General features: G+C 43.3%; 1 protein-coding gene across 6 annotated transcripts in view; it reads left to right on the forward strand.

The window, feature by feature from the left end:
* Window positions 1–16,782, forward strand: part of LOC139445641 (uncharacterized) — an 84,618-nt gene extending 67,836 nt beyond the window's left edge. For all 6 annotated transcript variants that reach the window (XM_071226825.1, XM_071226824.1, XM_071226827.1 and 3 more), the window contains one exon: window positions 13,208–16,782. In XM_071226825.1, the coding sequence (XP_071082926.1) occupies window positions 13,208–15,342 (2,135 nt within the window). In that variant the 3' untranslated portion in view covers window positions 15,343–16,782. The remainder of the gene's footprint in view (window positions 1–13,207) is intronic.
* Window positions 16,783–26,348: the final 9,566 nt, after the last annotated feature.

The raw sequence follows: 26,348 nt of genomic DNA on the forward strand, positions 1-26,348 counted from the left end.
TATCATGCTACAGTTTGTTGATCATTTGAGAAGCGATTCAAAGAAAAGGCAGCTCAAACGCTTATTGAACCTCAAATCCAATCCCCTTCACCTGAACTGTTAATTTCATTATCATGGGATTTAATTAAGTTTGGAAGATAATTGCCATATAATCATATTAACTGAAAAAAGACTTCATAACCAAAACGTTTCGATTCAGCATCAAAGAAAAAGAACCACGCCATCAAAGAAAATTGTATTAATTAATTAACTGACATTAAATAAAGCTATATCGACTTATTGTAATATCAATTTTGATATTATTTCCCTTACCGATCTTGTATTATTGGTGGGGATTTACTTCATTACGAAAATCTGTTTTGTTTAACTTATTTTGTGCCCCTTGACTGAAAACACTTACGGATTAACAGCGGCCATATGGAACCGATGTTAGAAAATTAAGAATGTTCCTGCAGATTGAACAGCCTACTGCAAACGGGTAATATTTTTTATCCTTGTTTGAATCATTTCCATCGATTGTGCTTGAAATTCCAATTGCATTATTGCACGTGTAGTGAGATGTAATTGAAAATATCGAACTTAGCAGCGGGCATGTAATATTTAACAGCTTGTGTACACCCAAACAAGGTTCACGTGCTTAATGGCAAACGGGGCATGTATGTTGGTTTAATTATAGCTTGGATTAGGATTTAAATCAACAAAAACCTGCTCTGGTTGTGACAATGGGAAATTTAGTCTCCTTGTTAGTTTATATTGCTATGCTTCCTGATCGCGGGAGGCAAGTTGACGCAGAATAATTGGGACAACTGAATAGCATCCCAGAGCCTACGTCGCATGCGAGTACGTTAACACTGAATTAGGTCAAGTCATTTTAAACACATCTTACTTCCCACGCTCTGAATCAAAGATGCAGTGAAAAACATGTAAACAATTTGCAAGATATCAGATTTACAACCTCCAACATCAACATCCAGGATATTTTGTTCATCGTTACGTGTTGAATATTTTGCCATTACGTGATGGTTCCACTGAGAATGAATTACAAATGATGTTCACATGCGATATTGTGGGTGGCATCGTTTTCTGCAATAACCACAGACCTCTTAATGCAGTCGCCTTCTAAATTGACTCAGATTACAAACCCCCTCAATTCCACGTCGCTGCTGGGACATCGATCCTTTAAAGCGTTCATATTAATTATTTAGTCCCCCATAGTTGCGACAGACAAAGGCACGCAACAGTTCTGCGCAAGCCTTGTTGACAGTACATTTAGAGACAATGTTATCCGCCATATTATGTCATCTCGGCGCCTTCATGCTTGGATGGTGCCAGGAATATTTTGAAATGTTTTGAAAAATATGTCCCCTGAAAAGGGCCAGTGAATGGAGTGTGAATATGCTGAATAATTGATCTCCTTTAAATTCGGCCTGCACGTGCATGCTTTGAGTGAGAGTTGTCAGCGCGAGACGTTTAGTGTGCACATGAATGATTCTGTCTTTAACTGAAACTCATCACTGAATGAAAAAAGTGTCAGTGTTCAAAAACGCCATTTGAAGTTGAATCAAAGTGAATCTTATTTCCGGATGGTCATATTTTGGTTTACAATTGTTCATAAATAGTCTTTTGCTTCAGTGAATGAGTGGGTATAGTTTTACGTCGCCTTCAGCACCATTCCAGCAATATGACGTGGGAAGACCATGTGGGAATCGAACCCGGGCCTTGACGTGGCGAGCGAACGCTTTAACCACTAGGCTAAACCGCCGCCCCTCTTCTGCCTCAAATCCAAATGCATAATATCTACATGTTCTTTCTTGATCAGAATAATTAAAAATAAGGCACATTTAACAATTTTAGATGATAATTGTGTGAACGAGTGTGGTAAAATATTGCTGTGTTTGCTTGTGACAACGGTTCTGGTTTAGTTCTCCATGTTGGTATTATTTATCATGTTGCCCCCGACATAGTTTTTTCGGCAAAATTACAAAATGTGGAATTAAGCTCATTTTCATAATTTCACGAACGACATAGTATAATGTACGTGCGTTTCCAATTGTGTTTAATAAACATCAAGATTTTGCTTGAGAAGAAAAGACCCATTCTGTAATAACCCGTGGTTATTCATGAGTTGACCTGAAATATCGACCACATAGATATCATATTCATGTAAACTTTCCAAATGTTTCTTTCTGTTATCAACGTTATTTTAATGCCACACATTCTTTCGTGAAATGACGTACTTATTTATGTTTTAGAAGTATTGCTTGAATAATGCATCACCATAACACCTCTCAGCCCTCGCAATTTTATGAGTTAGCATCAGACACTTGAAGCTTCCATGAAAACGACTATTCGAGCTGACATTGAATATTTCTATACATATGCAATCATAATAGGTACGATGAATTGTCATTGTGGAGACGGTCTAAGTATCCAGGCCTATCTCACAGCCTCTTTTATCAACACCAAGACTGATTGATAAAGCGCAGCGATGTATCACCAAAGTCCCGTTACTGGTCGAAATTCAATCAATGCCAGTCCAAACTCAATAAGCCTGTGGAATGTGCCAGACAACAGCCCGAGAGAGCTTCAAGCTGACTGCGCCATTGGTGCCAAATATAGAGTCAACCTTTACGTCGGTGCCGATATTGGTGGGATAGTCTATGGGGGTCTGCGAGAGCCCTCTGGGATGTAACTAGGTCACCTTAGGGAGATGAGCCATTGTTGGCAGAAACTAATTAAACTAGTGACGTATTTAGGAATATCTTTGTGGAGAATTGCATGGTGCACGCCGATGGTGCCAGTAGTGGTAGGCTAGTGCCAGTTGTGATGTCTTAGTACGCACATTAGTGTAGTGATTTCCATTTAGTACCCTAAAATCTAAATTTATAATATCATTGGAAATTATTATCAAGTATGTCTCATATATATCCCAAGGTTCTTCAGTTCCTGCAAAATGAATAATTTCGTTGGGCACCTTTCTAATACGCTAAGAGAAAATTAAACAGATACAATCATTAAATATGTTCATTTAGACTATTCACACTAGAAGGTGCGTCATTAACACAATTTTAATAGTTAATTTTATAACAGATGCGGTCAAACCAGATACTGTCTAATCGACATCATGATGTACTTGATGGAGGTCGGACGACACATACCTAATGCCCCCATCACAACAAACTAGTTCTCAATACGTTCGTGAAAATGTTGTCGAACGGGCTCCAACTGTGTATGAACGTAATGGACATAGTAGCAACTATTGACAGTCCATTACGAACTTCATGGACGGGCTCGAACGGGGAGGGTGCTCTAGAACTATGAGTCTGCTCAAAATTTTATCCTGTCCATCCCGTTCTGCAGTTAGTTGGATTGACAACGTACGTAACATGAGAGAGACGTATTACGAACGGAATTGTCGTACTTCGAACCTACAAGGGACGTGTTACGACGTGATGCAGTCGGACATAAATTTCAGTACGTATGCACATCACCGGTCCGGTCCGTTTGTTGCTCGTTCATGGTGTGTACAGCTCGGAGCCCTGAACATGAATGAAGACTGGCTACAACGCGATCGTTAACCACAGGAGTCGGGCCAGGACGGGCCAGGACGCGAATACACACGCACTAGGGACGAGATGAGGTCGTAGTGCGAACGAATTGGTCGGGTTAAGAATTAGTTAAAACTGGCTTGGACGTATAGTGAACGAGGTTGAACGAGGTTGAGATCGGCTACGGACGTGCTCGAACTGCTTCACGTGACAATCAACTGTATTCACTGGCCGAACTCCTGTTATCGAATGATACCTAGAGGTAAACGTCTGAGATCTGCATCAGTTCAGGCTATCCTCACGCATTAAGCTGACGCACCGTGAAATAAGTCGAATACTACCAAAAACAGCGTTAAGCTAAACTCTCTGACTCACTCATTGTTGTCTTGTTACATACGATAAATCTATGTGAAACACTACGACTGTCTACTGCTGTGTCTACTGTTCTGTCCAGCGCTATGTCTATTGCTGTCTACTGCCATATCTACTGCTTTGTTAAAGCTATGTCTACTTATGTGTCTACTTATGTCTACTGCAGTGTCTGCTGCTTTGTCTACTGCTATGTCTGCTGCTGTCTACTGCCGATATATCCACTGCTATGTCTACTGCTACCTGCTGTCTACTGCAATGTCTACTGGTGTGTTTACTGCTATGTCTACTGCTATATCTACTGTTACGTCTACTGCTATGTCTAATGTTGCCTATTGCTCTGTCTACAGCTGTGTCTACTGCTGTCTTCTGTAATGTCTACCGCTTTGTATACCGCTGTCTACCGATATAGCTGCTGCTATGTCTACTGCCGCCTGCTATCTACTGTTATGTCTACTGCTGTCTACTATGTCTTCTGCTATATATATATATATATACTATTTCTGCTGCTGTGTCTACTGCTGTGTCTGCTGCTGTTTCTACTGCTATGTCTACAGTTGTGTCTACCGCTGTCTACTACCTATGTATCCGTCTAGGTAACACTAGTATCGTAGTATCAGGAGATCTGTTGTTTGAAGTCAAATTTCACTAATCTGTTTTGAAGCTTTGGGCGATAGGGAGTCTGCCAAGGCAGTATTACAGAATAACACATAGACTCCGTTCCACAAAGCGATCGTAAGTGATCGTAACATGAGGTGTTCATAATTTAACATCGACTTACGACTGTGGTAGCGCTACGACTTCTTTGTGGAACGGGGCCTAGTGATGTATAACCACGGGGTCCAAAGACGTTTCCTCGGATCTCAGACCCAGTGTCAGCTATTGAAACTTTCATGGGATCGCGAGCCTGATCTCACATGTCAGAACGTTGGTGACAGCTCCCTAACACGCCGGTCTCATCCCTGACCCTGTACGGAGCTCATCAAGTTATTGCCTGTCACAATATTGATTTCTGGAACGCGATTCTCAAGGCCTGTGGAATGAGTGTGCTCCATTTATAGACACGTGGTGTAAGGTTTCTGGGTAATATGATTTTGGTTTCACATTCTTGATAGCTTGTAGGATACACTACCACCGTACGTCAAGTATCAAGTATAGATGAGTGTTTGCTAAAGTTTTCTTCCTTTCAAATTGATAAATATGAAATGAGTATGTGATTGTATTGTGTTAAATAATATAACAGCTATTTGAGCTTGATCAGTAAACCAGTGGTGGATAGTGTGAGCAACTGGTGAGACATGTAACGTCAAGTAGTGTGTGAGTGAGTATGATTTTACGCCGCTTTTAGCAATATCACGGCGGGGGATACCGGAAATTGGCCTCGCACATTGTACCCATGTCGGGAATGGAACCCGGGTCTTCGGTCTGACGAGCGAACGCTTTAACCACTAGGCTACCCGACCGCCCATATCGTCAAGTAGAAACTAAGACGATAGATATGGGGAGAGGTGAGGCTAAATGAGGTTTAACGTCGAGTCCAAGATTATTTTATTTAATGTGTATGCACGTGTGTGTGGCTGCCTGTACTAGTCCGGACTAATCCGATTTTATAGTGCTAGCTCACGGAGATAACATGCCGCAGTTTAACGTAGATACTCCATTCATAGTATACTGACCCCGAGCCGTCTTGTTTTATCTCCTTAATGCTGACCGCCTGACAGGGTAACAACAAACACCATCTATTAATATATTTTCGCATGACGCGACTGGGAATCGAACCACCGACCATTCGCTCGCCAGGCAGAAGCAACAGAAAAAACACTGGATATGACGAAACATTAATACACCAAACAGTGAACATGCAAGTAAACAAAAAGTAAAATAAGCATGGGCCATGTTTTAGTGTGATAACAACTCTAAAACGTAATGAACTTATCAGTCCATGGTATATTGATCAAAAAATGTTAATGGCGATGGGATAACTAGCTGACTACAGAGCGTTCTCTCCTCCCATTGCATAGTACGATGCTTGAAGCTCATTTTTGGTTCCTGTCGCTGTGATATGGCTGGATTATTGCTGAAAATGACATAAAATTATATTCAGACAATGTCCGCCTCCATAGAGCCAAACACGAGTCATTGTATTTAATTAAACAGATCACTTTCACATTACATAACCGGGATGTGTTTCAGGCATGACCTTGACATTGAAGCATGATTCATAAATGATCATAGCCAGGTCAAGTTTCAAATAAATTGATGCGATTCTATGTGTCATGTTATGTCAAATGTAAAAGCATTCGACATCAGAGATGATTTCACCGCCCCAAGTAACGGATGATCTAATTCTGTTGTCCGAGGATCCTCTTGTCCCCTCCCAACCCATTAACCTAATCCAATACCAACGATCGCACGAAATAATTGAGTCTTTATTGTCTGTCCGGTTGTTTAACCCCCTGAGCTCGACACGACCAGTCAGATTGGTATCTAGCGCAGTTAGCTGTATCTAACTCTGGTAATTACACTAAACAAATGCAGAGGAGATTCTCTGTTTGTCTGTACGCCCGTGACACCTGGAGAGGGAAACTTTGTACATTTCATCTCGGGGCTAGGCGTAAAGTGTGACACTGTAACTGATATCTGAATGACTTTTTCCTTATTGACATCCAGTGTGTTGAGAGTTTATATCAGCTGATAGCATTTTAATCTTTAACTCAAATTAAATTTTATTTTCAAATTTGAGATGTCAGATTGAAGGAATCGAAGGAACCCTTGAATTCTCAAGATAGAAGCGCAGTCGATATTAACAATATTTGGGATGAAATACAATTATTATATCATTATTGATCTTCTTTGTTTACCGGGGGCACGGGTGGCCCAGTCGTCTAAGGCGCCGAAATTTGATGCGCCCAATTCGCCAATTTGCCCTGGGGCACGCAAGAAACCTATGATTGTGGGTTCGAATCCCGGTTCACCCAGATTACGTTTCTAGGTTTGTCATCACTATACCTAAGTGATAAACATCTGAGACCTGCATCATTTCGGGCTTTCCTATGACATGAAACTGACACCCTGTGATATATCGGGAATAATGTTAAAAGCGGCGTTAGACCAGACTTACTCATTCACTCGCTTCTTTGTTAAGATTCCTCTTCCTATTTGAGTCAGTAAATTTAGTTCCATGTTGTCTTTTCCTATCACGTGATTATATGTGGGAACTAAGAAGCGTAAGCTAACTTGTCCTGCGTGTCCGTATATCGTCATGTGCAGACTAGTGGTTAAAGTGCTGGCTCGTCACCCCAGTCACCAAGGGTCGATGCCCACAATGTGTGAAAGCCCCGCAGTGGTATGTTTGGAGTGATTATGGTTTTATGCGCTTCAGCAACGGCGGACACCAGAAATGGGCTTCCCAGAGTGTACCCATGTTGGGAATAGAACCCGGGTCTTCGAAGTGACGAGCGAACGATTTAACTTCTGGACTACCCCACACGCTCCATATGGTTGGAATGTTGCGAGCGACGGCTTAAAACCCAACTCACTCACGCAAAAGTGAAGCTGTAGAGGGGATGATGATTATGCTGTTAATGATAATGATGATGATGATGAGTGAGTGAGTTTTAACAGTATTCCAGTTATATCGCGGCGTGTCAGCTTAATGTGGGAGGAAAGCCCGAAGTGATGCAGGTCTCAGACGTTTACCACTTCGGTGAAACCCACGAGCACGGGTATGGTGCTGACAAACCTAGAAACATAATTGGGGTGGTCCGGAATTCGAACCCACAATCATAGGTTTCTGGCGTGCCCAAGGGACGCAACTCTGCACAGCGAATCGCGGCGCCTTAGACGACTGGGCCACCCGTGCCCCCTGATGATGATGATGTTGATGTTGGTGATGTTGATGTTGGTGATGATGATGTTGATGATGATTGATGATGATGATGATGATGATTGATTGATTGATGATGATGATGATGATGATGATGATGATGATGATGATGATGATAAATGTTACACCTTCACAGCAACTGTATATATGACCTCTGGAAATAATGGATATGTTCCAGTTCATTCTGGGCGTTAATTGTGCACTGTTGTAAAGGTCATCTAACGGTAAACACTGGCTCGTGTACTCCCACGTCCAACAGCTGCATGACTAAATGTGACCACCACTGTCCAGCATGCTAACTTCCGCCATTGTTTACCAATGTTACGTAGCACGAGCAATATTTCCGCCTGGCGTTCTCCGATACGACACAAACCACATACCGAGAATGTCAATTTTCTAAAACCGGAACGCAAGGCTGTCACGTGGCCCTACGTCCCCAGTCGCGCTCTGTCAACTGCATATCCCTTTAACGTATACCGACCAGTGTGACTTGCATGTAGAACGAGCTCCGACGGGTAACCCAGTCTGAGATTGACAAAAGGATAGTGTACAACTCCCGTGACGGACGAACTATTCGTGACGGGGTAAGTAGGTTACATGATGGAGAGGGTTCTTTTTTTATATGAAAACTACTATCACTGATGTCGGAATGTATTTAGTAGATAACTAATACCACTGATAGCTGAATGTATGTAGACGCTGTGTATATTTCACGAAACCTGACGTTGAAGGACATGCATTTTTGTCTCGCATGGATGCGCATTGGTTGAGGTTGATAATTGTAAAAAAGTGTTTAATTTCCAACGTAAATGCAAGTTGTTGATGTAAATATGGTAAACAGCGCGCCTTCATGAAAATTAGAGATCGCGTGGGTTGACATTTATGAAACAAAGGTATCATTTTCAAAAGTGTATTTTTTTATAATTTCATGACTGGTTTATGGGTTTCAAATCCGTGTCAATGGATTAAGCTTTGTTATGCGATCTCATTGCTGGCTGTACATAATGTCGCTGTACAACCTGGATTCGGCTATGCCACTAAGCCACTCCGTGCACATGGTCTTCTAGCGTATACCATAGACCTTGATGTATGATACAGCACACCTAGCACACCTAGCACACCTCTCTACCCCACAGGATAATGGTGAGTGAAGGTGGGGAGGGGGAGTCTACGCCCCTAGAGCAATACTCCAACCCTATAGGGCGGGGGACACCATCAGCTGAACACGCTGTGTCCATGTGGGGATAGAACCCCCTTGACGAGCTAATGATAGAACCACCAGACTACCCCACCGTTACTATGAAGGTGACACTTCAATACATCACACACACACGGGTTGGGAGGACCTTCCGTGTTCATGTGGGGAAGGCCCGCGACGCTCATAAAAACTCGTTTGATATTCATCAAATGTTCATTTTGATCAAAGCTGATTTCGTATATTTATAGTATATCATAACTATGGCGACAAGGAAATAAGATAACTGACTATGGACGCTGGTTTCCTTCTGAATAAGTTCCCCACTGCACGAAGTGCGATGTGTCAATGCTTGTACTGTGTGTCAATGCTTGTGCGATGTGTCAATGCTTGTGCTGTGTGTCAATGCTTGTGCTGTGTGTCAATGCGAACCAACGTGCGTGGTGTTTTTCTTTTTCGTGTGTGTGTGTATGTGTTAGTGTGTGTACGTATGTGTGTGTGTGAATATATATATATATACTAGTATGTGTGTGTGTGTGTGTGTGTCCCTATGTACCATACCTACTTTACCATACTCTAGTTATCATCCATCATCATACATGTCATGTTGACATGCTGTCATATAACTGAAATACTGTACAAATCTAATTGCGATAGTCCAAATTCAGATAAACTACAGAAAAAGCATATTGTGTCGCTTGCATCACCCAGAGAGTGGCGCTTGTATCAGCACGGCCCACAACAACATATGTAGAGCCTAGTTTGATGCTCACACTGGACACTTTAGACTGCTGTCCCAAAAAAATGTCCGAAATATTGTAGGCGTTGTTGTTTTCTTTTTATGAAGAAGCTCATGTCTATTTTCATATATATTCCTGCTGGTGAAGTATAAACCACATCGTATCTGCCTTGGTTGGTAAACGCGGGATGTTTAGGCTCTCTCACTCACTCACTCACTCACTCACTCACTCACTCAACCACTCATTCACTCACTCACTCACTCTTTCACTCACTCAACCACTCATTCACTCACCCAACCACTCACCCGCTCACTCACTCAAACACTCACTCACTCATCCGCTCACTTACATTCACTCACTCAACCACTCACTCAACCGCTCGACCATCCACTTACCTATATACTCAACCATTCACTCACTCACCCATTCACTCACTCACCCACTCACCCACTTCACTAATTACTGGATGCATGTTTACAGATGATGTCACCATGACATACACATTACTAGTTGCATGATGTCCATGTGTGACAGCTATACTCGTACGCTATCTGTAAACATGCGAGAAGCGAGACTATAAGTGTAGACCCCCAACATGGTGTGCGTCTATTTACATACCGAGGACGTACACAGTAACTACATGGCCAGTGGAATGTGTTAAATGATGGTGTGTGGGCTGTCTTAAATGTCAATGGAACACGGGAAGGTAGACTCTGAGGGTCCAATCAATGTATCTTCGAGGGCTATGTGGTCGATGTTCATGGTATATTTTGCTGCATCTATTGTATTTTTATTCACGGCAAATTTATTTCAATCTTGTATTTCAACCCATTTCCAATGTTGGATCCAAAACTTCCCCCACACCTCAGTGAAATGGCCGTCCCTGATTACCCTCCCCTGAATAAAATGGCCGTCCTTGATGCCCCTCCCTAAATAAAATGTCCGTCCCTCATTCCCCTACCCTAAATAAAATGTCCGTCCCTCATTCCCCTACCCTAAATAAAATGGCCGTCCCTCATTCCCCTACCCTAAATAAAATGGCCGTCCCTAATTCCCCTACCCTAAATAAAATGTCCGTCCCTCATTCCCCTACCCTAAATAAAATGTCCGTCCCTCATTCCCCTACCCTAAATAAAATGTCCGTCCCTAATTCCCCTACCCTGAATAAAATGGCCGTCCTTGATGCCCCTCCCTAAATAAAATGTCCGTCCCTAATTCCCCTACCCTAAATAAAATGTCCGTCCCTAATTCCCCTACCCTAAATAAAATGTCCGTCCCTAATTCCCCTACCCTAAATAAAATGGCCGTCCCTAATTCCCCTACCCTAAATAAAATGTCCGTCCCTCATTCCCCTACCCTAAATAAAATGGCCGTCCCTAATTCCCCTACCCTAAATAAAATGTCCGTCCCTCATTCCCCTACCCTAAATAAAATGGCCGTCCCTAATTCCCCTACCCTAAATAAAATGTCCGTCCCTCATTCCCCTACCCTAAATAAAATGGCCGTCCCTAATTCCCCTATCCTAAATAAAATGGCCGTCCCTCATTCCCCTACCCTAAATAAAATGGCCGTCCCTAGTTCCCCTATCCTAAATAAAATGTCCGTCCCTAATTCCCCTACCCTAAATAAAATGGCCGTCCCTAATTTCCCTATCCTAAATAAAATGGCCGTCCCTCATTCCCCTCCCCTAGATAAAATGGCCCTCCCTAATTCTCCTCCCCTAAATAAAATGGCCGTCCCTAATTCCCCTCCCTTAAATAAAATGTCCGTCCCTAATGCCCCTCCCCTAAATAAAAAGGCTGTCCCTAATGCCACACCCAAAAAATAAAAGGGCCGTCCCTAATGCCCTTCCCCATAATACAATAGCCAAACCCTAATGACCCACCCCTAAAATGACCGTCACTAATGGCATGCAAGTGACGTTATTGAAACCATGTGAGATAAAAAAAAAATACCCATGACATTGTCCCCATCTGCTTGGGACTATCTCCTTAAATTATACAATCCACTTCCAATTTGCAGCGTATTGTCATACAGCTCTAACGCTGTCGAGTTATGCAATGCGGGGATCAGCACTCTTCAAAGAGGAATTACAAAATAATTGCTTTATGAAGCAAATCTCCGCGAAGGATAGTCGTAGAGGAGTAACAATCAATATAGTGACGCCTGAGTTTTTGTTTTTAAAGAGATCCTTCTGCCCCTCAAGTGAAGAGGCGGAATTCATTCCAACAAAAATCTGTTGATGGATCCTGTCATCTTGGTTCATCCTGCGGGTCATCCAGTAGGTCATCCTGCCCCAGTCGAACTCTGCTGATTGCGATATTATGAATTCATCACACACCCTACATGCCATTCAACATCAACGTGTGTCCAAATTTGAATTAGCATTAATTAGGGCCTATTTTCCAGCTTAAAAGCCCTTAATGTGGATACACATTCTAATGTTACACGCTGTATTCACACTTCTAACTTTTTTACTCACAAACAGGCGTTTTGGGCGATTGCTCACAGCCTCATTTGAGTCACTTGTTAAGCCTGTTTATAAAGCCTTAACACGGCAGTGTATTCGTTCGTGGGTAATTACACGTTAAACGTAGGTTTCTGGGTTGTGTTGTTGGATGGTACTCGGGTTGTTCAGCTCCATTGCAGACAGGGAGGTGGGTGTGAGGGTGACGGGACCTGGGCAGGACGACTATCTGAAGGTCAAAACACAGGGCCACCTCACAGCTTGTTGTTATTAGACGCCTCTGTGCTGGGCTGAATTGTGAGTCGACACTGCTGAAGTGGGTCTTTGTTGTCGTAGATGTCATCCCTTGAAAGGCGGGATCCCTTCTCATGTCTAGACGTTGTAATGACCTCCTATCATTGGGAGGTACATGTCCTTCGACTACACTCTGGTTGTGTGTGTCGTCTTACGTATTTATATTATCTTTCTGTTGGTGGTGTGTGTTTGTGATAGATAAAGTTTTGTCAGTAAGGATAGAGCACTGTCTTGACTTATCGGGGGGGGGGGGGGGGGGGGGGGGGGGGGCTTTATATAGACACACATTGGGGTGTTTAGTACTTCTTTGAGTTAATCCTGCTTGTAAGAGACGTCTAAACTGGAGATCGGGTTATCAGAATATATGTTATATAGATACACCTGGATAGTTACCACTTGGATCGATGCTCACATTGTTGATCACCAGTTTGTCTCTTCTAACACCAATTGCATGTCTAAAAGCTGTCTACTATGGACACCGCATGGTGGTAATGGATATGTAGAAATGGCTTTACTTTGATAGTGACCACAGGCGCAGAACAGGTACAATTATGGCATGATTTGGGGTCATCATGTTCTAATAAAGTGGACCAGCTCTCACACTATCAACCTCTCTCATCTGATACAATTGTGACTCATTAATTCGTCCCCCATGTGATGATAGAATACACGATTTCTGGGATAGTCATTGAAAATTTTCTGTTTCAGATTCCGATTCAGAACCGCAGCGCCCTCACACGCCGCCTTGGAAGTTCTGGCGGAAGTTGTCTACCCGCCATGTTGACCGGAAGCCACGTGACCGGAAGGATATCATTAAAGTGGAGTGGAGTACGTCAGCGAATGGCGATGGCGACGGTTTTGATGACTGCTTGACTCCACTGAACAGTACCCTGCCAGATGTGGTGGAGAAAACAGGCCTGTGTAGGAGCAACAGTCTGAAGCCGCCCCCTAAACCCCCTAGACTGTTTCTGTTTCGTTCAGCAAGTATTAACAACCCGCGTAGCTCATTAGACGGCGGTTCGGCTCGGAACTCAGTTGTCATGGCTCAGCCTAAGAGCACGTCATCCGAATTTGATGGCAAGAATAAGAAGAATATCTGTGTTAAACAGGAGAATGGTAAGATTAAGCCTGTGATCGTGCCTGCTGATGACACGGAGAACAATAACATTAAGGATGATAGTGAGAGAAAGGATGTTCTCACGTCACTAGGCAACCACTCCCCAACACTGCAAAATTCTAGTCATAACAAAATGAAGATAGTCACTTCTGATTTGACGCCAAAGAAGCCAGTCAGATCAAGAAGAAAATCGAGTGAGAAAAATCAAGATGTGTCTCGACAGAAACTGATCATGCAAAGTATCCTGGACTTGTTGTGTCAGAAATTGGATCCCTTCCCACTGCTGAAGCAGCTCCACGAGTCCAATGTGCTCAGTGACAGTGACGTCTTGGCCTACAAGGGCCACCCTGACCGGAGACTGATATGTGAGAGTCTAGCCAATGCAGTGGGTGAGGGTTCTTATTCCCACTTCGTGTGTTTCTGTGATGTCTTGAGAAAGTCGGAGAACTATGTGGATATTGTACAGCTTCTTGACGTGATGAAGGAGGTGGACCAGCTAGTCCACGATATTCCCTGTCTCTCCGATGATGATAATCCAATTCTCGCGGATGAGAAGACGATATGTTTCGAGATCGGATACTATAACCCTGAAACTTTTGTTCTTAAGCCTGTAGTTGAACTGGAGAGAGCCCGAAATGACCATGGATTAAGCAAGAGGTTATCCAGGATCTCTACCACATCTTGGGACACTTCGAGTGAAGTGAGTAACGGAATTACCGACCAGTGTGATATCATGATGAATGTGTGTGTCACTGGGTACAGCTTAAGTGGAAACAGAGCTAAAGCCCTTGCTCGTGTTGTAGAAAAGTACAATTGCATCTTAGAGCTTCGTATAGGGAAGACCCAACTTTGTGGAGAAGACATTACGGTGTTGTCAAAGGCCCTGAGTCACAATACGGGCATCACATCTCTGGATGTTCGGCTAAATAACATAGATGCAGTTGGGGCATCGGCTTTGGCTGATACCCTGAAGGTTAACACATGTCTCCGTCAGGTGAATCTGTCCTCGACTGGTATAGAGCTCAGTGGGTGTCAGGTCATTGCTGGCGCTCTTACGAACAACAAGACTCTGGTAGAGATCGATATGAGCTTCCTGGATATTGGGGACAAGAGCTGTGAGTATTTCAGAGACATGTTAAAGACTAACTCAACGTTACAGAAGCTGAGACTGAGAAGCAATAACATCTCCTGGCCTGGTTGTTGCACCCTGATGGACGGGCTCAGTAGAAACAGGTGTCTTACTGAACTCGATCTCAGCCGCAACTATGTTGGAGACGCTGGAGTCGAGATCCTCAGTCGTTATATCCCCGAGAGTATGGTTACAGATCTTAGTCTGGAGAACTGTGGAATCACGTCAGATGGGTGTGGGTCTCTGGCTGAACTTCTTGCCATCAGTAAGAAGCTGAGGAGTATCGACCTGAGTGTCAACTTCATTTCGGATACAGGGGTGATGAAGCTGGCCTCGTGTTTGGAAAGGAGTTCCACTCTTCAGCTTGTAGGGCTCAACATGTGTGGCATCACTAACGATGGCTTCTCCAAACTACTAGACGTTCTGGAGAAAAATACATCCATCTCTCTCCTGAAGCTGTGCTACAACAGGCTGGGCAGGGAGCACAATAACCCCGCAGCTACGTCAGACAACTTAAGGTACAGACTCAGGATAGTCACATCGTCTAAACCTAAACTGAGGATCCTTCTTTGGGGAAACTCTTTTGAGGATTCCTGATCTGCTTCTCCTCGGGTTAGCTGGTAACCAAGAGAAACAACTGAACATTATAACCAGACAACATTTCGTGAATCTGACACATAGGGGCTTCTGGCATTAAGACTACCAACCCCAAGAATGGATACCGTTTGAAAATATAACAACTGTTCTATACCTGTGACGATCCTTTGAGAATTCTTGCTTTCGTTCAACTCTTCCATTTCAAGGTTCTCGATGAGGACGTATTTAGCGTTCCAAGTCAACGAAATCCAGGGTTTTATACTTACGTGTTCACGAAGACTGTGTGTGTATGGTGAAAAGGATGTGTCTGCGGATATTTTCACTCTGAGTTTGAACATGCTAGGTAAGAAGACTGTAAGACGACAGTATCTGGATTATGCATTCTTCGATTCCAAGAGGTTGTGGATATTTCGTCAGAATGTGGACCAACTTGTGTACATTCTCAACTTTGCACACAGGGCTGTTTACGTGTCAGCGAACCCTTCAGTGTTGTACCTGTCGTTGGTTTCCAGTGTAATCGTTCTCGTGATACTTATCTAACCCACTTGATAAAAACACGGAAAAGATATCATGGCCTGGCGTAGTGAAAAGCCTTACAAGCACAAGTACCATGCCCCCCTCACTGAGTAATGGCCTGTATGTTGTAGGTTCATTTCGTACAAAACGCAAACGTGAATTTTCCTGACAATATCTACCATAAAATGAAATTATTTCAGTATTGTATTGCTGTATTCGGATTAATGATGTGTCTTCGTGGATAGCCATGTCATATATGCAGACATTACATCACATACACTTTATATCACATGTGCCAGTGTATATAATGTCAGGACAACCAGAAGACGTGGTTATGTTTAAACTTGATGTTACTTCAACCTAACTTACTAGAAAACATATATGCAATTCATAGTCGTCTTGTTTAAGCAGAACGCCGAAGATCGGGTTCCATTCCCATTGTTTATTTCCTCCGTCGGGAAACTGTTAAAAACGGCGTAAATCCTGCTCCACTTGGGGTTAAGTGAGGTGGACAAGGGACCCTATTTGGTCGCAGTACACACCTCGTCGATGTCAGTCTGACATAGAGCTAGGCGTTGGATTCAGTCAGTTAGCTAATCTGCTTGTTGGTTCTCTTGTCATCGGCTTAAAGGTCAGAACATATGTTAAGAATACAATGAGTCGTAGTGTTGTCATAGATATATGGGGCAGGGATGGTGACGGAAATCATTGTGCCCAGTATCCGTGTTATGATGCATTGTTTGTATGCAAAATTAATAAACGTGAAAGACCTGCATCGATTCGGGTTTCCTCACATGAACCTGACACGCCGTGATTGACTGAAATGCTGTTCTGAGCGGTGTTAAACCCAAATCACTCACTCATACATATTTGAAGGACTCGCGTTCCCACGTGAGGCATAAGTTGCTATCTGCCCCAGTAAAGCATCCAGCACTCCCAATTTGTTTATTATCCCGATTGGACATAAATAATTATCCCGATTTCAATTTCAATTTAAATGGTACTTCATATTTCACCACACGTAAGTAATTCATAAATCATTTTTGTACCATTTGTGACCATGTCTCGCATTAAATATCATTTGTAATTGTAATCTCAACATAAAGTTTTAATGCATTCAACATTTGATCATATGTGATTTGATGACAATCATGAATAAGGAATGAAACGATGCATGATTTTTGTCAGTACCGTAATTCCTCGCTTAAACGCACGTGTTTTTATGCACGGACTTCTCCATTTGTTATCTTTGCGATTTAACGGCGGGGGCAAAACGTGTCTGAAAGATATATACACCCGGGCATTTAATCGAGGAAATACGGAATTTTGTACCAAATACACTTTGATCTCGCGAGTCCAAGGCAAGGTTTCCACGCCTTAATCTTACACATACATTAAGTGCACATCGATTTTGAGTACATTACCAAAAGATATTGTGTTATTTTTGCCACTATTCTCTGCTCTTGTAATGCAGTAGATTTACCTGGAAAAGACCGCTGTTCTAATATAACACGTCGATGCCAGAGAAGAAACAGTTTCGATTATCCACCGAAACAATTCGAATTGACGTAAAAGCCGAAATAGTGGTGAACATTAGGTGAACGGATCACTGACACCAGGCGTAAGAAGGTCCTCCCATACGAGTAGCACCCTCCACTCCCACAGTTTGCATAGAAAAAGTAACTGTTTGTTTGTTGCCTGACGACGCACAACAGTACCCCCGTCACGTGGCCTACAAACAAACCAGACAATCAAGTGATTGAAACCGCTTGTTATTTTGGCAACACAACTGCCACACCGTGACATAACAAATAACTGTTTTACTGAAATTGGGCACAATTCAAGGTTATCTCAATATGAAAAAATACAAATTGTCATTGAGGTGAGAGGTGTAGAAGCTTCAGCGTAGGTCAGAGATTTATCGGAATCCGTTGGTTGTAATTTTCTTCGTATGAGTCTTGTTCGCCAACATAGAGGGTTTCCATGGTGATCTTGACATTTCCAACTGAAATGGCTTCACGTGCAAATACTGTACTAACACAGGTGTCCACTAAAACGCTAGACTTCAAGAGTAACGTCTCAAGTTCAGAACGATTTAGAGTCCCCACAACTGGATGTCGTGATCTCGTAATTGAAGAAAACCTACATACCCAGAAGTCCGATATGAGACTTGTGACACAAACAGACCCAGTCTGCGCGAAGACAAATATCTGAGACGCAATATTCCATTTGTTTCATGTTTAAATTCAGTTTAAGAGATTTCGGTTGTAGTATCTCAAATTGGTGAAATGCTATTAACGCTCTGAAAAAGTTCACACTGGGCATCTTGTAATAAAGAAGTTAACCCACGTCTGCACGAAGAAGCAATTAAAGAAATTTTCACGATACTCTAAATCGTAGTTGTTGTGAACGCCCTGGTAAACAGACGGAGAACTGTCTTCCTACTGCTTCTCTTATTCAGGAAATTACTGAATGAATGACATTTCGCCAAGCCCCCTTAAAGGTCACTGCCCCGGTGCGTGTAAGGTGCATTCCATGCCTACTCAGACTTTAATTTGGAAGCGCACCAGAAACAGAGACTCAAGACGCGACAATCAATATATCATATACAACAGCATAGGATGTTTAGAATACAAGATGGAATTCTAGAATGCAGTGTTGCGTCCATTGGGCACGCCAGAAACCTATGATTGTGGGTTCGAATCCCTGTTCTCCCAGATTATGTTTCTAGGTTTGACAGCACCATACCCGTGCTCGTGGGTTTCACCGAAGTGGTAAACGTCTAAGACCTGCATCACTTCTCACATTAAGCTGACATGCCGTGAAGAAACTGTAATACTGTTAAAAGCGGCGTTAAACCCAACTCACTCACTCACTCGACTTTCTTTGGGACAACGACTATTATATCCACTGAGACCTTGTTAACTCGAAGGCTATATACCGAGTTATTTCCCTTCGAGCGAAGTGCAGATATTAAACTATAGTGATACACACGCTTCGTTTTATACGATATATCGAGATATCGGAGGTTGACTTGACGTTTTACTGTAGTTGACTTTGGACCCAGTCAAGGCAGAATACGTGAACATGCATGTGTTGTATGGAGGCTTATGTCAATTTGACCTGTACGCCTGGAAGTATACCTACTTGTAACATATTATTCAACATTGATAGGGATAGCAAGGGGAGTGGCTGATTACTTGGAAGTGCTGTCATACCAACACTATTCAAGTGTGTGTTGCGAATGGCATCGTTACGGTTTAGGGGGCACGGATGGCCCGGTAGTCTAAGGCGCCGCGAATCGCTATGTAGAGTTGCGTCCCTTGGGCACGCCAGAAACCTATGATTGTAGGTTCGAATCCCGGTTCGCCCCAATTATGTTTCTAGGTTTGTCAGCACCATACCCGTGCTCGTGGGTTTCGCCGAAATGGTAAACGTCTGAGACCTGCATCACTTCGGTTTTTCCTCCCACATTAAGCTGACACGCCGTGATATAACTGTAATACTGTTAAGAGCGGCGTTAAACCAACTCACTCACTCGTTACGATTTAGAAGAACCATATGTGGGGGCACGGGTGGCCCATTCGTTTAAGGCGCCCCAAGTTGCGAGTTGCGAGTTGCGTCCCTTCCATGTCCCAGAAACCTATGATCGTGGGTTCGCATCAAGGGTTGGCCCGATTATGTTTCTAGGTTTGTCGGCACCACACCCTTCCTCGTGGGTTTGGCCAAAGTGGGTTTGACCAAAGTGGGTTTGACCAAACGTCTTAGAGCTGCATCACGTACGGCTTCCATCCCATATTAAACTGACACGCTGTGACATAACTGGTATACTGTTCAAAGCGGTGTGAAACCCGACTCACGAAATAGAAGTAAAAACCCAAAGTACACATTCCCACTGCCCTCTTGTTTCCTGGCAATATGCAATAGCTCCGTTCCCCTATCTCGTTTTGAGTTGTTTTCCAAGTATGTATCAAACGCTAAGTGTAGAATCCTTTTCGGTCACCAAAGTTAGCTGTTTAATCCAGTATTCACTACCCAGTTGAAATGTCTGTACCGGTTTAACTAGCTTATATCATTTCTAGTCAACTCAGTCCATTCTAACAAATCTTTCATTGAACAATCATAGAACTTGCCTCGTTATAGAACAGTATTAGGGACCACCCATTTGGCACTCTGGGTTAAGATCCAGATATATTTTGGAATAAAATAATGTTTTCGAGACAATACTTGAAAAAAATAATTTCGCATATTTAAAAAAATATTTTATAAATATTTTTTTGCCAAAATAACTAATAAAAAGCGTTCGCTGGACATGTATATCCTTTAAAAAATGTGGAAAAAATGGCCCATCCTTTCAGAGAATAAACTGGTCGGTCCCTTGGCGGCGTTGCCATTTACTAATGTATGCTTACCTCTTTTAATTGAACTTTCAGACATTCTGTAGTCGTCAATATATTATCTATCAGTATACTGTATAGACCATTACTTGATGTTATAATTAAGAAGTAAGTACATAGTATTACAGCATTGTACATTGCAATGTGACGCAAACTATTCATTTCAATTAAACATATGGTAAAAGCAAGAACGCCGTCTCGTTCTGTGTTCACTGATCGATCAACAACTTTAAGTCGATTAAGAAAAAGTACTTTACTTCGTGTGCTATCTTGTTCAAAATTGGCAATTGTAAACAGTAGTATGTAGTTGTGTGTACATGGTAACGAATTTTGACTTTAGATATGCCTGTATACACCTTAAAGCTTTGTGAATTCCACTTGTATGTGATACAACCCCCATTTGTTATCGCTATCGTTATTGTTGTATTAAGTTGTACTGACGCTTGTATGCTTAACGTCGGCATACTGACGTCACAAGTAGGTTGTATATTTTGTATTTATACTCTCCTCTACGAATGGTTCCGTACATGTATACATGTATTGTCCGGCACACTGTCCGGGGTTCGAACCCGAACTCTCCTATGCAGGTGCATGCATAATGGTACTTCGCTACCTCTACTTCCCTGTTCTCGATGCATGTTTATATGATCTACTGAAGTCATGTGGGAAGACTTTTCACATTTACTGTATGTGTACACGAGTCAAATAAACAGACGTTCAAATAAAGTTGTGTTGTGTGTATCATGTCCAAAAACGGTTACGCCTTTTTCTGCGATATTTCAACAGTCCTTGCGTCGTTAGAAGTGACATTGGTTGGGGTATGTTTGATTCAATCGAGTAACTTGTTTGTATGAACAATATCCATCGAGTACGAATTAACACCAGCTCAGCCAGGCAACTGTTGAATCTTAGTTCTAATGCAATCTTTCATTCAAGTAGACACACTATTTAGATGCAATCCAGTGGAACCAGCTGTTCCTGAAGCAGTCTAATGCCTTGAACAGTGGTCAGTGTACAGGACAGTGGTCAGTGTACAGAAGATGTGAACCCTCGCAAAGGTGATATGATAATTTCCAGGCAGTATCGGTCTTCAGCACCCAATGCTTGTCTCCCCAAGGGGACATCGAGACAATAAGGATCTCAAGTACCCAATGCATATCCCAAAAGGGAACACCGACCCAAGAAGGGTCCCTAGTTCACCATGGATATCCTCATAGGGGGACACCGACCCAAGAAGGGTCCCTAGTACACCGTGCATATCCCCATAGGGGGACACCGACCCAAGAAGGGTCCCTAGTACACCATTGATATCCCCATAGGGGGATGCCGACCCAAGAAGGGTCCCTAGTACACCATGGATATCCCAATAGGGGGACACCGACCCAAGAAGGGTCCCTAGTACACCATGGATATCCCCATAGGGGGACACCGACCCAAGAAGGGTCCCTAGTACACCGTGCATATCCCAATAGGGGGACACCGACCCAAGAAGGGTCCCTAGTACACCATGGATATCCCCATAGGGGGACACCGACCCGAGAAGGGTCCCTAGTACACCGTGCATATCCCCATAGGGGACACCGACCCAAGAAGGGTCCCTAGTACACCATGGATATCCCCATAGGGGTACACCGACCCAAGAAGGGTCTATAGTACACATACTTATCCCCATAGGGGGACACCGACCCAAGAAGGGTCCCTAGTACACCATGGATATCCCCATAGGGGGATGCCGACCCAAGAAGGGTCCCTAGTACACCGTGCATATCCCCATAGGGGGACACCGACCCAAGAAGGGTCCCTAGTACACCGTGCATATCCCCATAGGGGGACACCGACCCAAGAAGGGTCCCTAGCACACCATTGATATCCCCATAGGGGGACACCGACCCGAGAAGGGTCCCTAGTACACCGTGTATATCCCCATAGGGGGACACCGACCCAAGAAGGGTCTATAGTACACAAACTTATCCCCATAGGGGGACACCGACCCAAGAAGGGTCCCTAGTACACCATGGATATCCCCATAGGGGGACGCCGAACCAAGAAGGGTCCCTAGTACACCGTGCATATCCCAATAGGGGGACACCGACCCAAGAAGGGTCCCTAGTACACCATGGATATCCCCATAGGGGTACACCGACCCAAGAAGGGTCTATAGTACACATACTTATCCCCATAGGGGGACACCGACCCAAGAAGGGTCCCTAGTACACCATGGATATCCCCATAGGGGGATGCCGACCCAAGAAGGGTCCCTAGTACACCGTGCATATCCCCATAGGGGGACACCGACCCAAGAAGGGTCCCTAGTACCCAATACCTGTCTCCCAAAGGGGACACCGACCCAAGAAGAGTCTCTAGAACACCATGCATATCCCCAAGGCGTGACCGACCCAAGAACTGAGGAATCTCTCCGTGTCTGTGGTGTTTGACATGTGCTGAGGAATCTCTCCGTGTCTGTGGTGCTTATCAAGTGCTGAGGAATCTCTCCGTGTCTGTGGTGCTTATCAAGTGCTGAGGAATCTCTCCGTGTCTGTGGTGCTTATCAAGTGCTGAGGAATCTCTCCGTGTCTGTGGTGCTAAACAAGTGCTGAGGAATCTCTCCGTGTCTGTGGTGCTTATCAAGTGCTGAGGAATCTCTCCGTGTCTGTGGTGCTAAACAAGTGCTGAGGAATCTCTCCGTGTCTGTGGTGCTAAACAAGTGCTGAGGAATCTCTCCGTGTCTGTGGTGCTAAACAAGTGCTGAGGAATCTCACCGTGTCTGTGCTGCTTATCAAGTGCTGAGGAATATCTCCGTGTCTGTGGTGCTTAACAAGTGCTGAGGAATCTCTCCGTGTCTGTGGTGCTAAACAAGTGCTGAGGAATCTCTCCGTGTCTGTTGGGCTCAACAAGTGCTGAGGAATCTCTCCGTGTCTGTGGTGCTTAACAAGTGCTGAGGAATCTCTCCGTGTCTGTTTGGCTCAACAAGTGCTGAGGAATCTCTCCGTGTCTGTGGTGCTTGACAGGTGCTGAGGAATCTCTCCGTGTCTGTGGTGCTAAACAAGTGCTGAGGAATCTCTCCGTGTCTGTGGTGCTAAACAAGTGCTGAGGAATCTCTCCGTGTCTGTGCTGCTCAACAAGTGCTGAGGAATCTCTCCGTGTCTGTTTGGCTCAACAAGTGCTGAGGAATCTCTATAAACCAGCGGTGCGTTTGCCAGAAGATCTCAGCTGTACTACTACCTCTACATATTTTTATCACATCATGAATACCGTTTTCTTGACCGTTCTCACCCTTCTCCCTGAACGTGTAGGAATGAATGAATGGGTATCCATTGACTAACTATAAAATGTTACGTAGCAGTGCACAGCTTAATGTGGAAATACACTGATATCCCTAAATGTAAAATAATATGCTTTAATTCCGACTGCATTGACGAAGCACAGTCTACACAGTATTCGACAGGGGCACAGCATTCAGAACCTTGTAAAACCGTAAAGAAATATATAAAGAAACCAAACGCAAAAAAGTGTTTGTAACCAATCACACTGTTTAAGAGAGACTCGGTGATTTATCTGCTTTGCTAATCCCTACACTGTCAGAGGCTATGGAACTATTTTATCATCGCATCAATTTTCTCGTTATTTCATTGATCGCTGATACCATAACGAGGAGTTAGCTGGTATCGCGTCTGCGTCCCAACCGTTGGACTCGTAATTCAGGAATAATTTTAGTGTTTCTGGCTATTACATTGCTTCACAGTCAGAGCGAAATTGACCACTGACGACGAGCAAACACGTTGTTAAGTGCACCACTTGATGTTGATAGCGTCTTAATGTTTCCGTGTCTGGGCGTAGAGGGTTGATGGCGGCTGATACGATCCAGGGTTGACAGCGGCAAGGATCATATGCGTGCAAGTGTTGATGTCAAATTTGTTATGCCTCAGTTATGTGGGTTTTAAAGTATTTTATGTACTCAACAATGTACTGTACAATGTAGCAACATTTACACACTGCGCACACTCCATAAGTGCACACCAACTACACAGTGCACACACACTACACAGAACGCACACACACACACACACACACACACACACACACACACACACACACACACACACACACACACACACACACACACAATGCACACAATGCACACACTACACAGAAACATAACATACATGTTGCAAAATACACACACACACACATACATTACAGTTTACACCCAAATGAAAGCGAAAAAACCCGTTCCATTTTCATAAGAAATCTCTGCAAAAGAGGAGTCGATTGTACGATTCCGACTATATCACGAGCTTGTGTTTATGAATCACTATTAGTGATGATATCAGGTGTTCGCGAGAAGGTGAGCGTATCCTGCCCCACAGGTGACACCCGTCACAGACACATGCAAAGCCAGATAAATTTTTCACTTAATTTTTGGGGGGGAATATATGGTATAAGTCCAAAAAAGGGAATTGCATCGGACATAATTGTTGTCCCTGATGCGTCAAATTGCGAAATGCGCTCCACATGTCTACTATAAAACGTTTTGAACGTTTTGAACGTTTTCAAACAACGTCCAAGCAAGAGTCGTATGACTGAACTCACTGCACAATACATAATACACACGCACACGCACACGCACACATGCACACACACATTTCAAACACTTCTCATAACACACTACACAGCAAACACAAAATGCGAACACACACATACACTTACACTCTACACAATGCACCAACTACATTATGCACACAGTACGCAAATACTACATACGCTACACAGTACGCAAATACTACATACGCTACACAGTATGCAAATACTACATACGCTACACAGTACGCAAATACTACATACGCTACACAGTACGTAAATACTACATACGCTACACAGTATGCAAATACTACATACGCTACACAGTACGCAAATACTACATACGCTACACAGTACGAAAATACTACATACGCTACACAGTACGCAAATACTACATACGCTACACAGTATGCAAATACTACATACGCTACACAGTATGCAAATACTACATACGCTACACAGCATGCAAATACTACATATGCTACACAGTATGCAAATACTACATACGCTATACAGTACGCAAATACTACATATGCTACACAGAACGCAAATACTACATACGCTACACAATACGCAAATACTACATATGCGAACACAGTATGCAAATACTACACACACAGTGCACAAGCTACACAGCCCACACCCAGTACACACAAGTACGCAAATACTACAATCTACTAAATATCTTCAAAAAGCATGTCTGAAACTCCCATTTCACTGGGGCTTCTCTATGTAAATATAGTTGCTTGTTTCAAACAGAATGATATATTTTCCGAGACTAAGCGTTAATATACGTTCAACAGAGCGATGTTGGCGTTGTTCCCGTTGAACCTTTACATAGACCTCCGGGAGCCACATAGCAAAGGTCTCATCGTGGACCTGATGGTAATTTTGATCAGCAGTGAGTGAGTGAGGGAGTTGGGTTTAAGGCCGCTTTTAACAGTATTCCAGTTATATATCATGGCGTGTCAGCTTAATGTGGGAGGAAAGCCCGAAGTGATGCAGGTCTCAGACGTTTAACACTTCGGTGAAACCCACGAGCACGGGTATGGTGCTGACAAACCTAGAAACATAATCGGTGCGAACCGGGATTCGAACCCACAATCATAGGTTTCTATGATCAGCAGAATTATTCAACATGTGTATGTTGACAAGATCTGACTATCGTCAAAACTGATCAAAATATTGCATTGTGTATATTCTCTTGCCCCAATTGTCTCAGGCTGATCATACAAAGGTTAACCCAGAAGTGTATAGATTTGTAGTATAAATCTTCAAAACTGATAAAAGCAACAACAAAAACATTTCTCAAAATAGACATTGGTACCTAACAAATTCTATGCAGCGTGATTTAATATGATTTCTCAAAAAGCATGACGGGCTACTAAGGTAGAGCTATACCCCCGCCACGTGTTCATCCTGGTCATGATATTCCTGAGGGTGATGCCATAGACGGACATGATGTCCCTGGGGTGATGGACGGACTTATTGTCCTTGGAGTGTTGGACGTCCACT

Source organism: Haliotis cracherodii, unplaced genomic scaffold (assembly GCF_022045235.1).
Source record: "Haliotis cracherodii isolate W230 unplaced genomic scaffold, xgHalCrac1.p SCAF_6, whole genome shotgun sequence".
Taxonomy (NCBI): domain Eukaryota; kingdom Metazoa; phylum Mollusca; class Gastropoda; order Lepetellida; family Haliotidae; genus Haliotis; species Haliotis cracherodii.